This window comes from Lepidochelys olivacea (assembly GCF_965140295.1).
Source record: "Lepidochelys olivacea isolate rLepOli2 genome assembly, chromosome: 6".
Lineage (NCBI taxonomy): Eukaryota > Metazoa > Chordata > Testudines > Cheloniidae > Lepidochelys > Lepidochelys olivacea.
The window spans coordinates 29,154,083-29,170,700 of NC_140416.1; the positions used below are offsets into that span (position 1 = coordinate 29,154,083).

The 16,618-nt window shown below is 40.6% G+C and overlaps 1 protein-coding gene across 3 annotated transcripts in view; it reads left to right on the forward strand.

Moving 5' to 3' along the window:
- TUB (TUB bipartite transcription factor) overlaps positions 1–16,618 on the forward strand; it is a 126,548-nt gene that overhangs the window by 43,923 nt on the left and 66,007 nt on the right. For 2 of the 3 annotated variants that reach the window (XM_084632274.1, XM_084632276.1), the window contains exons 3-4: positions 2,997–3,159; positions 13,799–13,933. In XM_084632274.1, coding sequence (XP_084488400.1) covers positions 2,997–3,159; positions 13,799–13,933 — 298 coding nt within the window. The remainder of the gene's footprint in view (positions 1–2,996; positions 3,160–13,798; positions 13,934–16,618) is intronic. The other variant, XM_084632275.1, reaches the window with a different exon arrangement.

Here is a 16,618-nt window from a genome sequence, read left to right on the forward strand (position 1 = left end):
CTGAAGACCTTGAGTGAAATCTTGTCCCCACTGGGTATGTTTACACTGCAATTAGACACCTGCGACTGGCCTGTGCCAGTTGACTCAGACTCATGGGTCTCAGGCTGCAGGGCTTTTTATTTGCAGTGTAGACATTCAGGCTCAGGCTGCAACTCGAGCTCTTGGACCCTCCCACCTTGCAGGGTCCTAAAGCCCGGGTTCCAGCCCAAGCCCAAACGTCTACACTACAATTAAACAGCTCCTGAGCCCTGGGAGCCCGAGGCTCAGGCCAGCTGTGGGGTTTTAATTGCAGTGTAGCCGTAACCATTAAGGTCAAAGGGAATTTTACCATTGACTTTAGTGGAGTTAGGGTTTCACCCCTTGTCTTTAATTTCTGCTTGGCCTCCTTTTGAAGAACCTCTGGCTCTCTTTCAACATGCTTTTATGTATCAAACTTGATCTTCTGTTACCTTTGCTTCCATTGTAATGTCCATTCCACACCCATCAGGTTAGGGTTAGGGTCTTGCAGTCTGTGCCCCATTTTCAATATCAAATACTTTATATCTATGCCATCTTGCCTCTGATTGCAGTGTTGTTATAGCCATGCTGTTCCCAGGATATTAGAGAGACAAGACGGGTGAGGTAATATCTTTTATTGGACCAACATCTGTTGGAGAAAGAGACAAGCTTTCGAGCTACACAGAGCTTTTCTTCAGGCTTGGGAAAGGTACTCAGTGTCACAGCTAAATATAAGGTGGATCAGATTGTTTAGCATAAGTAGTTAACACATATTCTAAGGGACGATTGAAGGTGAAGTGGCCTGTTAACACCTCTGGGAACTTAAATTCATATCTTTGCTAGGCACTAAAAATCCTGGTCTTAATAAAGACACTGGATTTATGGTTTATTACAATAGTCAGTAACCCACTAACCCCACTCTTTTTCCTATAACTCCAGAGGTGTTAATAGGCCACTTCACCTCGAATAGTTCTTCAGAATATGTGTTAACTGCTTATGCTAAACAATCCGTTCTACCTTGTATTTAGCTGTGATACTCTGAGTACGTTTCCCAGACTGGAAGAAGAGCTCTGTGTAGCTTGAAAGCTTGTCTCTTTCTCCAACAGAAGTTGGTCCAATAAAAGATATTACCTCACCCACCTTGTCTCTCATGTTGCGTCTGAATCAGATTCTGACTTCTAATTCATATTGAGTAGCAGCACATCATTCATGGAGTAAAGTAGTACTCAACATGAGGGAAGGCTGGCAGAAACTGATCCTCTCTGGATATTCCTCTACTTTAATCCAGCCCTTTTGCTATTTATAACAGCATTGTATTTTCTTTTTCTCTCTACATGGAGAGAAGTCAAAAGACAACCCATGTAAAAACAGCATAGTACAGAGAAAGGGGACAAATAAGACACTGGGTTATTAAAATTAAACCACCTTAACCCCTCTAGTTTCTTGTGGATGTTCAAAGTGGCTGTGATAGAATGACATCTCATAAATATACATTGGCTTCTGTCAGGGTATACCCCGCCAAATCTGAACTCTGGGTACAGATATGGGGACCCACATGAAAGACCCCCTAAGCTTATCTTCTGCCAGCTTAGGTTAAAACTCTTCCAAGGCACAGTCTTCTGTGTTGGACAGATATTGCTGCCACCAACAAGTGATTTTTCACAAATATTCAGGGAAGGGTCACTTGGAATCCCTGTCCCCCCAAAATATCTCTTCAAGCCTCTTCACCCCCTTTCCTGGGGAGGCTTGAGAATAAAATACCAACCAGTTGCCTTAGCAATGTGAGCACAGACCAACCCCTTGTCTAAGGACTTTGGAATCAAAGGATTCTTTAAAAAAGGGTAAATTTTATTAAAAAAAAAAAACACATCTGAAAACTCAGGCTTTAGGGATTAAACACAAACAATAACTTTCTTGGGGTTCAGCTTAAAGGTTACAAGCAAAACAAAAGCACCTGGGTTTAGCACAGAGGACTCCACAAACCAAAAAGGTTCCTAATCGCATCTGTCTTAACTTTTCCTGTGCTACTTACATATCTTGGCTTCCAAATGAGGAGTTTCTAGGTATGATGCTGATGATTTCCCATACCTGGCTTAAAGCTTACAGCTCGTTGCTGCCTTCTCCTCTCTCCAGCCCAAGAGACAAAGAAAAAAAACCCACACCCAGCAATTTTTCCCATTTGAAAAGGTACAGCCTCCCTATTGGTTCCCTGGTCAGGTGCCAACTCAGGTTAAGCGTCTCTTAACCCTTTACAGTTAAGGCAATTAGGGTACAGCTGCTATAGCTACTGACTGGGTGTCTGCAAAAGGGAGCTTCCTCCTCCCTCCCCCCCCCGATTTATCATAGCTTCCATCACATTCTAAACTTAGAAACATCTGGAGGGAGAAACTTATGCAATCGTAAAGACAATCCTCTGCCTTCTAGCAGTTAATACTTGCTTTTCACCTGGTGTAAATGAGAATTGAAATTGAAAATAGGGTGTGTAATTAAAATTCAGCATGTATCATTGTTACACTGGGCTTCTGCCCAGTCTTGTCACTTGATTGTAGTTTACAGATTCTTTTCTTGATTTACATAAACATAAATCAGTGTTTTCATGCCTCGTGCTCTTGGTTATCATATTAATTCACAGTGCTCCCACGTTGTTGGCTTCCCAAAAGATTTTTTTTATCTAGCTCTGACACCAGTAGACTGCTCAGAAACATCTATTTGACCTGTTTGGTACTTTCAATAGAGTTTTTAGAAGGGTTTTCTGTGGCTTGGCATCCCAACGTCCTATTAGACTCCACTCTTGCCACTTGAAAATAGCATACAAGGTGGCCTGCCATTGCAGGAGTTGTAAGGATATCTGTTGTGATTTACTGGGAGTTCTACAGTATGAAGTCAAATAACATTCAGTTAAGCAGCATTTGCAGAACAGAAGCTATGTGCACACAGATTCCCCTAGAAAAGTGACATTTATTCTAACAGTAAAGTACTTTTCTTTGTATTTCCCCCAGCGAGCATTGCTAGAACAGAAGCAGAAAAAAAAACGCCAGGAGCCACTGATGGTTCAGTCCAATGTAGACAGCCGCACAAGAACGCGCAGAATGAAACATTCAGAGGAACAAGCGCCATTGGTTGAATCGTATCTTAACAGCAACAGCAGCACCATTTTTCATGGTATATTGACGTGATCTATAGCGTGCATGTTTACTGCTAGAAGTCCTGTTATTTTGTTGAAAAATGAAGTCAGCGTGGGAACAAGAATGTAATCTTTTAAATGAATGCCCTGAAAGCTTAGCTCAGCTGTGTTTGGGGATGAGAATGATAATAACTATGCAGAATTCCAGAATAACCACCCCCATAACTTTAAAATGAACTTTTTCGACAGTGGAAACTTTCAGTAAGATGTCATCCTGGCTTGGGTTCCTGCTCTCCATACTTTACATTCTCCCTTTAAATCTGATTTCAATATGTGAAAGGATGTTGTTGAATGTTTTGTACAAAGATAAAATATGGTAATGTACCATAATACTGGGAGGGGCTACGTGAAATCCAGATTTGAGTCTCCACATTACTCACAAATTGTGAGTGAATTTTTTTTTCTTTTCTGTGGAATTTATTCATAGAAGTTCCAGAATGCATCAACTATGAATAAGGGTTTTTGAATAATAAACCTCTTTTAACCATGCTTCTGAAAGCTGTTTAAGTAACAGATCTGATTTCAGGTGAAGGGGAAAAAACACAGTATTTTCTCTCATAATCAGAGAAAAACATATAAAAAGACTATTTTTTTCCCATGCTGTCTAGGAAGTTGATTTTGTACAGAATTTTATGAAAATGTTTTCTTTGGTAGCTAGCTACAGGAGATAGAAAATTTCCTTTTACTTCTTTCTCATTGTAACAGCTAAACACAGGTGTAAAACCCTGTCCTATTAAATGTTATTTTATGATACACAGCAGCAATTGCCTTCTAAGCCACCCTTTAATGTAAACTTAAATAACAAGGATTTCAAGTCTGCTACAGACCGGAGAAACCAGACATCTCACAAACAGTAGTGAAATCCTTATTTATACTACGCTGAATCCTGCAAGTGCTTGCACCCTGGGCAACCATTCTGACATCAGTAGGGGTTGCCTGGGGTGTGTGTTAAGGCAGAATTTGGCCCTTCATATCACATCACATCAATCTTTTTCCACTCAGGTCGTTCCCTGGAACAGTTACGTCTAGGCCTCAAATTACTTTATTTTAAATTCTCTCTCCAACCCTGCCACCAAAGGATGTCAGTGGACAGCACAGACTTTCAAACCCTGATAAAGAAACAAGACACTCTATTTTACAATGTCATGTAAACCATTAAATTAGGTTCTTTTTACATCTGACATAGTACAAGTAAATAAGATGGGCAGAATAGCCTAGTACTGAAAATGCATTAGTAATATGTAGCTATATTTTCTCACATTCAGCCTGTGGTTTGTAAACTTCTGGGGATAGCTCTCCAGGTAATCAGCTGTTGGCGCATTTATCAGAAGCCTCAATTTAACAGCATTTCATTACCCAATAAAGTGGTTTGTTGCATTGTAAAATCCTCTCTCAGGAGCATTATTCTTGAAAACATTGTGAGAACTACAGAAGTGTCCTTTTTTGTTGTATTTTTCTTCAGGAGTATGGTTGGTAGTGTCAAGATTCATCTGCTGTGTGGGGCATATTTGGGTTTCAGTGGCCATTTTCAACGACAGTATTCATCTCCAATGAAAACGTTGGTATCTGGGAGTGTTGGATGCATGAGACAGCTGGGCTGTATCTAAAGAACTGTTCTGCTCTTTCCCATTCACTTGTTTCTGTTATGGGTGTGCTTTAAAATGACTCTTTGTGGGAACTGGTGTCCTACTGCATAAACTGTACTGCATATATGAGCGAGTCCGTGAGATTCATTCCTATGTAGCAGGCACTGCACATGTACCACCCCACATATTTTTTTTCCTTGTAAAATTCCTGTCTGTAAACTTCAATAGGAAGGTGTAACACAGGAATGCTTGTTTAATTTGATGAGTAAAATTAAGCCTGCCTCTGGTGGGAGGTTGGATGATTAGATTATGGGGTGTATGTATAATGAGAGGTCAGGAACAGGGTAACATGATTCCTTGTTCCCATCATATTGGAGCTTGTCTACACTGGGAAATTGACAGCATAGCTATAGTGGAATAATCTAGTCAGCTATGGATATTCCAGAATAGCTCCCCATGTCAACACTTTATTCAGGAATAAACAAATCTTTATCCCACAGTAAAGTTACTTTTATTCCAGAATAGCGTTCATACAAGGAGCTATTCAGGAATAGCAATAGCAGACTATCTTCTCCTGCTCTAGCTGTGCTATCATCAGTTTCCTTTTTTAGACAATCCTTAGCTGGTGTTGGAATTCTGCAGGGAGCTGCAGAATGATTACTGCTAATCCAAGCTTAATCTATAATCTTAAACTAAAATAGGGAAAGAATACATTAAGAATTACTTAGACAAGTTAGATGTCTTCAATTTGGCAGGGCCTGTCAAAATACTTCCTGGTATACTTACGGATCTGGTTGAAGAGATCTCTGAGCCATTAGTGATTATCTTTGAGAGCTTGTGGAGGACGGGAGATCCCAGAGAACTGGAAAAGGGCAAATATAGTACACATCTATAAAAAGGGGAATAGGGACAACCCAGGGAATTATAGACCAGTCATCTTAACAGAAAGATAATGAACCAAATAATCCAAAGAGTCGGTTTGTAAACACCTAGATGATAATAAGGTGATCAGGAACTGTCAACATGGATTTGTCAAGAACAAATCATGTCACACCAGCCTAATGTCTTTCTATGACAGGGTAACAAGCTTTGTGGGTAAGCAGAAGCAGTAGATGTGATCTATCTCGACATTAGTAAGGTTTTTGATTCAGTCCCACATGATCTTCTCATAAGCAAAGTTGGGAAATATAGCCTAGACAAACCTACTATAAGATGGGTGCACAACCAATTATAGTTAGCAGCCAAGTAGACTTCCCTAGATATTAACAAAATGATATGGTTAAACTCTTAACATGGAGGTGAGAGGCCAGTTTGTTATGCCCATTCATTTCTTGGTGTGTGTTAAAATTGCCAGTGAGAGTCCCCGTTAGCACCCTTAGTGACATGGGTGATGACACTTCTCCATTCAGGAAATGGACTGAAACCATAACTCATTTTGCATATGTCACCAATCACTCAGTAGCTGGTAATTATTTTTCAGTCTCCAATGACCTTTGGCCTAGGACTGAAAGGTGTTGTGTCCCTGAGCCCATCTGTAATCCCATATAGAATTACATGTTTTTCATCTTTCATTCAATTACCATATTAGCATTGGTAGCAATTAATACTATAGGATAACTTCAGAAAGCAACAATATTTGTCAGGAAAAGGCAAGCTTCAGGTAAAGTGTGGGCTTCTAACATCAGTGTGCCAGTCCATAAAGTGACTGAATGGAGCTAAACAATTAGTAAGGAACAATGACAGCACTGATAGAATCTTTTCCCCGTGAGTATTAGTTGAGCTTCTACTTCTAACAGTCTAACAACTGTATTATTTCCATATTAGATAGCCATTGTGGATGGACCATTTCAGATCCATCTGGCCCTACTGAAAATACTTAAAACTATTACTGAAATATAAAGCTTATATTAAACAGCAGTATTTGTAGACAGATGATCTACAAATGGGGCCCTTGTATGAAAGAGGAGTTTTGTTTTGTACTGCTGTTTGGAAGAAATTACAAAATTACCTGTAGAGCAACAGCTGTGTTTTAAAACATCTTTATTTGATCCCAGATTTGTGTTAAACTAGTAACCAGACCTATGCTGATGTAGAATAATGCTTTCACAGATTTATAAAGAACTGACCTTTTCCACTGCTCCCTTAAATTTTCTGCAGAAATGAAAGGCAATTTTCATAGGTAAGAAGGTATCATTTTTTTTCCTGTGAAAATGGTGAGTTTCCACTTGGGACAAATTCCTTTTTTTGCAATTTTGAGAGAGGCTAGAATCTGAACAAGGCAAAGTCTGCTTTTATTAATGTTACTTTTTTTACAGACATGGCTTTTGTATGTTTGGAATTAAAATGTTTTAAATTAAAAACAGAAAAAAACCCTCCTTCAAGTAACTTTGCAACAACTTTTGATTTAGAAGTTTAGATTAACCATGTAAAAGATAGCAACATTACTTTCTCTTTCGTAGCATCTGTGTCAGTCCCAGGATATTAGAAAGACAATGTGGGTGAAGTAATATTTCTGTTGGTGAGAGAGACAAGCTTTTGAGCTTACACGGTGCTCTTCAGGTCTAGGAAAGGTATTGAGAGTGTCACAGTTAAATACAAGGTCGAACAGATTGTTTAGCATAAGTAGTTAGCACATATCCCTCCAGTAATGGGGAGAAAGGAAGGGGTGGGGGAGAAAGATGGGTGGGATGGGGCTTTCCACTAAAAGATATTATCTCACCAACCTTATCTCACTAATATCCTGGGACCATCACGGCTACAGCAACACTGAATACTTTCTCTTTGACATTTGGCAACAGGCTAAATTAGATGTCTGTATTTTGTGCCAAACAGATTTCTGATCACAAGTCATAACTCTGGATTGTTAAATTTGGCATGTCATTCTGTTCTGACACCATAAATGATATGAGAGAGAGAGATTTCCATTGAATGGCAAACTGTCAGATTTTAAGGTGACATCATTTAATCATTCATTTTAAAAACATTTGTGCATGTTCAGCAAAATCTAGTGGTTTGGATCGTGTTTTCTGTTGACTTCAGTTCGAGAAGGTGTTTGTTCTTTTTTGGGAGAAAGCAGGGAATATGTTATCTGCATTAGATCATACTCTGGATACTTGGAGTGCTGCCTTACTTCTTAATGAGGTGTGGGAGAATTTTGTGTTAGAAGATTATAATAATTTTTAGAAACTCCATGGGTCTCTTATAAATGGCAGCATGAGACCTCTAGCATATGTCCCCAAGATTGAAATCCCCCATGTTAATGTAGTTTAAAAAAGATAGATGTTTGAAGAGTTGCTCATTCTGTTCTCTTGTCTGACTTGATATGTAACAGAAAACCCCCCCGGTGCCTCATTTTGTGATTTACTAGTTAGTACATTGATCCTTGTACTATATTGGGGCATTTCTACAAGGAGTTACACAGTTTATGAGGAGCCATGCTATTTTGAATCACTAAAGAGAGACTCCTACAGCAACTTAAATACTAGTTTTTTCCCCACATGAAGCCCTGTTGAATTTGGTGGCGTTCTGTGCAGGCACAGCAATCTGCCTGCTCGCTGCCAGTTGCAGGCGCCTTAGACTGTAATCTTTTGGGGGAAGAGACTGTCTTGCCAAGTGTTTGAACAGCACCTAGACACTGGAAACCTGATCCTAACTGGGACCTTTGGGCATCACTTCACACATTCAGTTTTACAGGCCTTCTACAAAACTGATGAAAATTGCTGATTTTTTTCAATGAAATTTAACATTTTTACCCATCTTTACTTCACTAGAGAGTTCATGTAACTCTAGGAACATCTCATGCCTTGTAAACTACTTAAAAAGTTATAGTTTAAGCTACGTTGGAACAGTTTTAAAATAGATCAGATAAAATTATAGTGGATCACTGTCCGAATAAACAGTAACATTCTCAAGAGCCAAGAAATTACAAAGAAAGGTGCCAAGCCATTTTTATGGAGATACGTGAGAGCACATCCAAAGAGTAGGCAAAAGCCAGTGCATTTATTAAACTGTTGCTTAATTTTCTTTCCTCGATGCTCCTTCTATTTTCACTTGTCATGAAATGAGAAGTGTGAGAACTTTGATAAATGGACTGAATCGTTGCCTAGTAAAGCTGAGTGAATAATTTGCAATGAATAATTTATCCAGCTGTTTAGCCTCTTTTTCCGCTTGTGCTGTGTTTTTTTAAGCAGATTGCAAATTCTTCAAATATATTCATTATTCAAATAATCTTTGATCCAGAAGAGTTCTCAGTGGGTATTTAATATTCACTACATTGTGCGTGTGTTGGTTAGTTGCAATTGAGATAGTAAATGTACATGGTATTGTTTCAATTATCCAGTTGTTGCTACTGGGTATTGGTGTGCCTTTAAATCTCATTTTATTATTTCCATCACTTGCACTTGATTGTCCCATCTTTATCAGGTCCAGTCTGATGATGTGTATTCAAGATGGCAGCTAAACTGAGTGTCTCCATGGCCTTGAGCATAAAATGGTGGAAATCTTTCAAATCCTTCCTTGAGGAGGTCTCACCTCGGTGTTAATATTCAGGCATCTACTGATGAAATTTGTGACAGCTTTTCAAAATTAATTAATGCAGCTGGAACCCACACTAATAATTATTTAACTTCAGGTTAGTTAGGTCAAAGGATAGCTGACATGATGGAAAGTAGTTGGTCCTAAAAAGTTCTTGTGTTTTTAGTTTTTCAGTTAGTAATATCAGAACATTCCATCCCATTTTGATTAAGCCACATTTTAGACTCCTTCAATAGTGTTTGACCTGGATGGATGGGCATATTAAACAAAATATTAGAATGGCTTTAAATACCGGGCTGGTCATTTAATAACTTGTCAGGAAAATACTGAATTCTACAAACTAGATCATCATCATCATGAAAGACACAAAACCAGAGAAAAACCTCCCTAATTTAAAAAAGGAGAGACAGCTGCAAATATAGAACAGAATTACTGGGCACGGAAATTCAACTGTTTTAAAGTTTATTCACAGCAGAGGCTCTTTGCTGCCCTGGTTAGTCAGAGGCCTTTATGACTGGTGAAACGGAGCCTAACGTGCTGCCTTTCATATTAATCTTGCCATCCTCCCTGAGGGATTGAGTGGTCACTGCCTCTGTTCTGTCTCATGCATTATTCACAGTGTTTGGTAATGCTTTGCAAAGGGATTGCAGCCAATGAGCTAGTGACTAGTATCAGTCATTTGCTAAAGACTGTAAGTGGAATGAGGAGTTAGGGTGAAACAGCCCCATTGGCCCATCTGATCATCATCTAACTTCTGCAGATTTCATGGGTCTATTATGTACAAGTGCGCTAACAAAGGTCTCTCTCGTAAAAGAAAGAAAGTGATTAACTCACAGCGTGTTGTAAATTTAAGGTGATTTTTAGACTCGTGTGTTGCAGGAGTGGAGCTGTGAGTTTGAAAATTATTTTTATACAGGTTGGGTGCTTTTCTTGCCTTACTCATGTGACGATTCTCACTTAAGTCAGTAGTATTACTCATATGTAATTCAGGAGACACCATCACAGGGCCTAATAACATCAGCCACACTATCAGAGGCTTGTTCACCTGCACATCCACCAATGTGATATATGCCATCATGTGCCAGCAATGCCCCTCTGCCATGTACATTGGTCAAACTGGACAGTCTCTACGTAAAAGAATAAATGGACACAAATCAAATGTCAAGAATTATAACATTCATAAACCAGTCGGAGAACACTTCAATCTCTCTGGTCACGCGATTACAGACATGAAAGTTGCAATTCTTCAACAAAAAAGCTTCAAATCCAGACTCCAGCGAGAAACTGTTGAATTGGAATTCATTTGCAAATTGGATACAATTAACTTAGGCTTGAATAGAGACTGGGAGTGGCTAAGTCATTATGCAAGGTAACCTATTTCCCCTTGTTTTTTCCTAAACCGCCCCCCCCCCCCCGACGTTCTTGTTAAACCCTGGATTTGTGCTGGAAATGGCCCACCTTGATTATCATACACATTGTAAGGAGAAAAGGAGTACTTGTGGCACCTTAGAGACTAACCAATTTATTTGAGCATGAGCTTTCGTGAGCTACAGCTCACTTCATCGGATGCATACCGTGGAAACTGCAGAAGACATTATATACACACAGAGACCATGAAACAATACCTCCTCCCACCCCACTGTCCTGCTGGTAAGGAGAGTGGTCACTTTAGATAAGCTATTACCAGCAGGAGAGTGGGTTTGTGTATGGCGGGGTGGGGGTGAGAAAACCTGGATTTGGGCTGGAAATGGCCCAACTTGATTATCATTCACATTGTAAGGAGAGTGATCACTTTAGATAAGCTATTGCCAGCAGGAGAGTGGGGTGGGGGGAGGTATTTTTTCATGCTTTGTGTGTATAAAAGATCTTCTACACTTTCCACAGTATGCATCCGATGAAGTGAGCTGTAGCTCACGAAAGCTTATGCTCAAATAAATTGGTTAGTCTCTAAGGTGCCACAAGTCCTCCTTTTCTTTTTGTGAATACAGACTAACACGGCTGTTACTCTGAAACAACTCATATGTATTAGGAATCCAGGATTTGGTCCATAGTGGACTTGTCCCTTAACTTGTGAATTTGGGGAGTGTTTCAGTGGTTCTCAACCTATTTACCATTGTGGACTACATATGCAGCTCTTTGTGTGTTATGTGGGCTGCAGCCACACAATATATATACTAGCTGTATGGCTCTGAGGATGCCACATGGGCCGCAGCTATGTGCTGATTGACCGCAAGCAGCCCGCAGGTTGAGAACCACTGGTTTATATCTTCTATGATAGAGACTACTGGGCCACATGTATCATTGGGCCTTATCTGTTTACTGAGCTTCTGGGGTTTGCCAATGATATTTAAATGATCTTGTGAGCAAGCCAATTCTTTCCTCTAGATTCCTTGCCATATGTAGCTTTTTCTTCCTGAAAGAATTTTTTTATTTTTGTTTCTGGTGCAGGTGAGTGCATAATAATGGCAAATCTAAGCCTTAAAAAAATAGTGGTATGGTATGGGATCCACGTCCTGCAGGGTGGATTCTGTGCAGCTCTAGGGCTAGATCCTCTGCAGATGTAAAGTGCCTCTGAAGTGTTCCTAGCCTCTGTTTGACAGAAGTTGAGAATGGGCAATAGGGAATGGGTCACTTGACGAATAGCTGTTCTTGGTGTTGCCAACTTTCTGATCACACAAAACCGAACACCCTTGCTCCGCCCACTCTCTGAGGCCCCGCCCCTTCTCCAAGACACATGCCCTCCATTGCTCCCTCTCCCCTACCCTCACTCATTTTCACCGGGCTGGGGCAGGGGGTTGGGGTGCAGGTTCCGGGGTGAGACCAGAAATGAGTGGCTTGGGGTTCAGGAGGGGTCTCTGGGCTGGGGCTGAGGGGTTCGGAGTGTGGGAGGGAGCTCAGGGCTGGGGCAGCAGGTTGAGGTGCACGAGGGGGGTGTGTACACGGCTGGGGGTGTGGGATCTGGGGGTGGGGCCAGGGAATGAGGGGTTTGGGGTGCAGGAGGGATCTGAGTGCTGGGTCAGGGGGTTAGGAGGTACAGGAGGGGGTAAGGAGTGTGGGCTCCAGGCACCAGCCTCGCAGCTCCTTTTGGCCACATTTCTGGGCGAAGGAGAGCTGCGGAGATGGCACTCAGGATGGGGGCAGTGCACGGAACCTCCCTGGCCGCCCCATGCCTAGAGGCCGCAAGCACATATCGGCCACTTCTGGGAGCCGCACGGAGCCAGGGCAGGCAGGGAGCCTGCCTTAGCCCCGCAGCACCGCGACCGGACTTTTAGCAGCTCGGTCAGCGGTGTTGACTGGACCCGCCAGGGTCCCTTGGTGACTGGGCGTTCCAGTCGAAAACAGGATGCCCGCCAACCCTACCTGTTCTGTTCGTTCCCTCTGAAGCACCTGGCATTGGCCACTGTTGCAAGACATGATACTGGGCTAGATGGACCATTGGCCTAACCTATGGCCATTTTATGTTCTTATGTCGTAACTCCGCTGATGACAGTTTACAAAAGTTGAAGATCTAGCCCCTAAAGTTCTTATTGTACTGCTCAGTGTTGGTATATTTGGGGGCTGAAGGGCTTGACCATTTCTTTGTATGTAGTTCATGAAATAATTGCTTTAAATGAGTGTGCAAAACTGAAAAGTATCACAAAGCCACTTCGACAAAAAAAGTCACTTTATTTCACTTAAGGGCTCTTAACTAGAAGAATAAACTGGTGTGTGTGTATGTATATGTTTTAACAAATTTAAATACAGTCCTCTGGCAGTACTGTATAATAAATTGTAAATCTTTATTACTTTGAAAGTCACTGCAATCATGATTATTCTGGCTTTCACAATGAATGCTGTGTTCCATTGAGATTTCTACAGAATGAACTAATATGCAGCCCTTATAAAGTCAGAGCAACTTTTTTTTTTACTTTAAATGGATATATTAAGTCTCTATAAATTAAAGGTCCTTTCTTGCCAAAGCTGATTGTGCTGTGAATTTTACCATAAGAAGTGAGTTTTTGAAGTTAAACTCCAGATTATGCTTTTGCAGGAGTTAGCTGTATACTTAAGGCACTGAAAACTATGGGGGAAAAAACCCAACTAGCATTATCCTATATTATTGAGCTGGCTCATGGGGCTTGATCAGTGATCAGCATTGACAGAGCTTCACTACAGGGAAACTTACAGCAGCTCAGCAGCATAGTAACATTTATGGTGGTATTTTGGGCCTAATGCATAGCAACCAATATATTGTAGGAGGGGGAAGAATGGGAGAAGATGAAATAAGGTAAAATAAACCCTAGCCTTAACAAATCTGCCAATTTAAATTCCATTGTAGCTCTGCAATTGCTTGTTTGGTTTAATTTCCTCTCCGCACAAACTGAGATGTCAGCCAAACCTTAAACTCTGCTGCACTTGCATTCTTTTCTGTGGCTTCAGAGAGTTCTCATTTCATTCTCTCTCTCTTGTTTTCCTCTCTCTTTTTCTTTTTGGTGGGTGCCCTGAATCTCTCAAGCAGTTCAGGAGGCCGAGCAGGAAGATATAAAGGTGGTAGCAGATGCTCAAGCTCCAAAATCGACTAAAAAAACCAAGGCAGCAGCTGCAAGCTGTCAAACTGGCAGCACGAGAAAGGAGAAAAAGGGGAAACACAAAGGTTAGCTGCATGCTGCTGAATATCAAACATTGGGTTGAGTGGCAAGATGCTTCTGTATTTTTTAAGATTCTTTGAATGTGTGTGATGGTTGTGATAGCTGACAACTGTTTAAAACAAATATTATACAAATGCATACACCAGATGGGAAAATTTGCATTGCTTGGTCCTAATTTAGCACATACATATTGAAGTAAGGGATGGTCAAGATTTGTTGTCCTAATCGTTTTGCAAAGCCATGTATTAATGTAGCCTGTACTAAAAGAACAAAGGAACAAAATATTAATATAATGGGCACTTAAATTCTATAGAGGTTTTAGGAAATTGTCTGCTTAGAGCCATATTACACCAAATCATTTTTCAGATCAATCTGCACTTGCAGGAATCAGACATAAATTGCAGAAAATTCTGTCCAAAACTGAGTTTTAAAAGCTGTACAAATTTAGGGTCATTGCCCCTTTGGAGTCATTGGGAGTTTTGCCATTGATTTCAATGGGGTCAGGGATTCACCCTTACTATGGATTTGAAGTTATTTCAGAGCTATTACCCTCTGTCAGGTCAACATACATTTAAGGGTATAAATAAACATCTTTATGAAATAGTTCTGGACGCTAGCTCATAGACACACATAGTATCTATCCTAAAAATGTAATATCTAAGGCTGTTTAGCAAAAACAAATATCCACCATAGACAATGACAAAAGAGTGAACAGAAATGGAATTACTGGCAGTATAAGTTTTAGCAGCCGAATCATTTGAAAATAAATGGAGCAAGTGGGATGAACTGATTAAAAGCTGTATCAATGATTATATATATATATATATATATATATATATATATATACACACACACACACTTTTAACTGGAGACTAGATCCAAAGCCCATTAAAAATCAGTAACCTTTCCACTGACTTCAGTAGGTTTCACATCAGGCCATTATAACCTATATTGTCTGCACTCAGCTGTTTTCCCTTTTCATATATATCTGACATTCTCGCTTTAACTTCATAGGTAAGAAAATAATTTGTATGGTTAACAATCCTGTTAACAATTAATTAAAGAAAGCTAGTTGCTAATGCAGGAAGGCCCCTATTTCTGCTTGTGAACCATAACTGGAAACCCCTCTCCTGGAGTTGAGCAGCTTTGGTGCCTAAGATGTTTCTGGTGAGAAGGAGGTAGGGGCCTGCCTTGCGCCATACAAAATGGCCAGAGGAGGAGGCAGCACTCATCTTATAACCCAATGGTTAGAGAAGTCATCTGATATGTGGAAGACCGAGGTTCGTTTTCCCTCTCCCCCACCAGAGGGGAGAAAGAATTTGAATAGGGGTGTCCCACCTCTGAGGAGAATGCTCTAACCACAGAGCTAGGGATGTGGTCGCTCTCTCAGTCTCTCCTGTTGAAGCTGTTCCACTGTGGATAAATACTTAGTCATTAGAACCAGGGGGTTTGGATCCTAGGTCTCCCACCTCCCAGGTGGATGCTTTAACCACCAGGCGATAGAAATATATTCTCTCTCTCTGTCTCTTTCTGTCTCTCAGTGACTCCTAAGTATTTATCCAAAGTGGAACAACTTCAGCAGGAGAGATAGAAGGTGCCCCTCCTCCTCCTGTATCAGATTATTCCATAGCTCAGTGGTTAGAGCACCCTCCTGATACATGGAGGACCGAGGGGGGAATTAAACCTTTGTCTCCTACATCCCAGGTGACTGCTCTAATCACTGGGCTAATAATATGAGGTGGGCAGCACCACCACCACCTCCTCCTCTAGCCAGATTTTGAATGGGACTCAATCCGGTAGGTATGCTCAGAGGCCGCTTTCTAGATCAGGCCAGAAAGGTGAGATGGCACTCCTCTGGCTATTTTCCTCTGGTTCATGGATCACACTTGGGCTTAGGCAGGAGATAGCCATCCCGACACATAGTGAGGTAGCAGTGTGCAGAATGCTAGGCACTTAGGAAACTTTTACCCTGAAAACTTAGGTGCCAAGTGAGTTGAGGCTACTGTAGTGTTAGGTAGCAGCTGGGCAGGAGTTCTGTGGATCTCAGTGATGTGTCTAAAACTGAGATTTAGGCACGTAAGTACCATCATGGTCCTGAGGTAAAATTATATTGTACAAACCTCCTTGTCTCTTTGATACCCTGGGACCAGCATGGCTCCAACAACACTGTGTATTACATTTAAAATCACAGTTTTATATGTATTTGTTTTTTTAAAAATCGGCTTCTGAACTGAATTAAAAATTGCTGTTGGAATTTAAAAAATGGAAAGCCAATATTTCTGGACTTCAGGTAAAAATAATTTACACCAAGGCAGAAATTTGAGCACCAAGTTTTGCTCGTGAGTTAAATCCTCTTAAAATTTTAAAACCTGGAAACTTTCTAATGGAAGTGCTGACTCAGCCTGTAGCTGAGCATTGTGCATAGTAGTACATAAATCATTTTTACTGTATAATCACATAAACTCTGGGCTCTAGTAATACCCAGATTTTGACTGCCATATTTTGACTCTGGTAATAGTCCATTTTCCTTATATGGGATTTCTATACACATACTATATAATGTACAGAAGATAAAATATTACTTCAGTCAGTTAAAATAGATGAGATTTTGACAAATTTATATAATTAAGATTTGCATAATACTAAATTGCATATAACCGACTGCATTATACCTTTTTCTGTGCTGATTT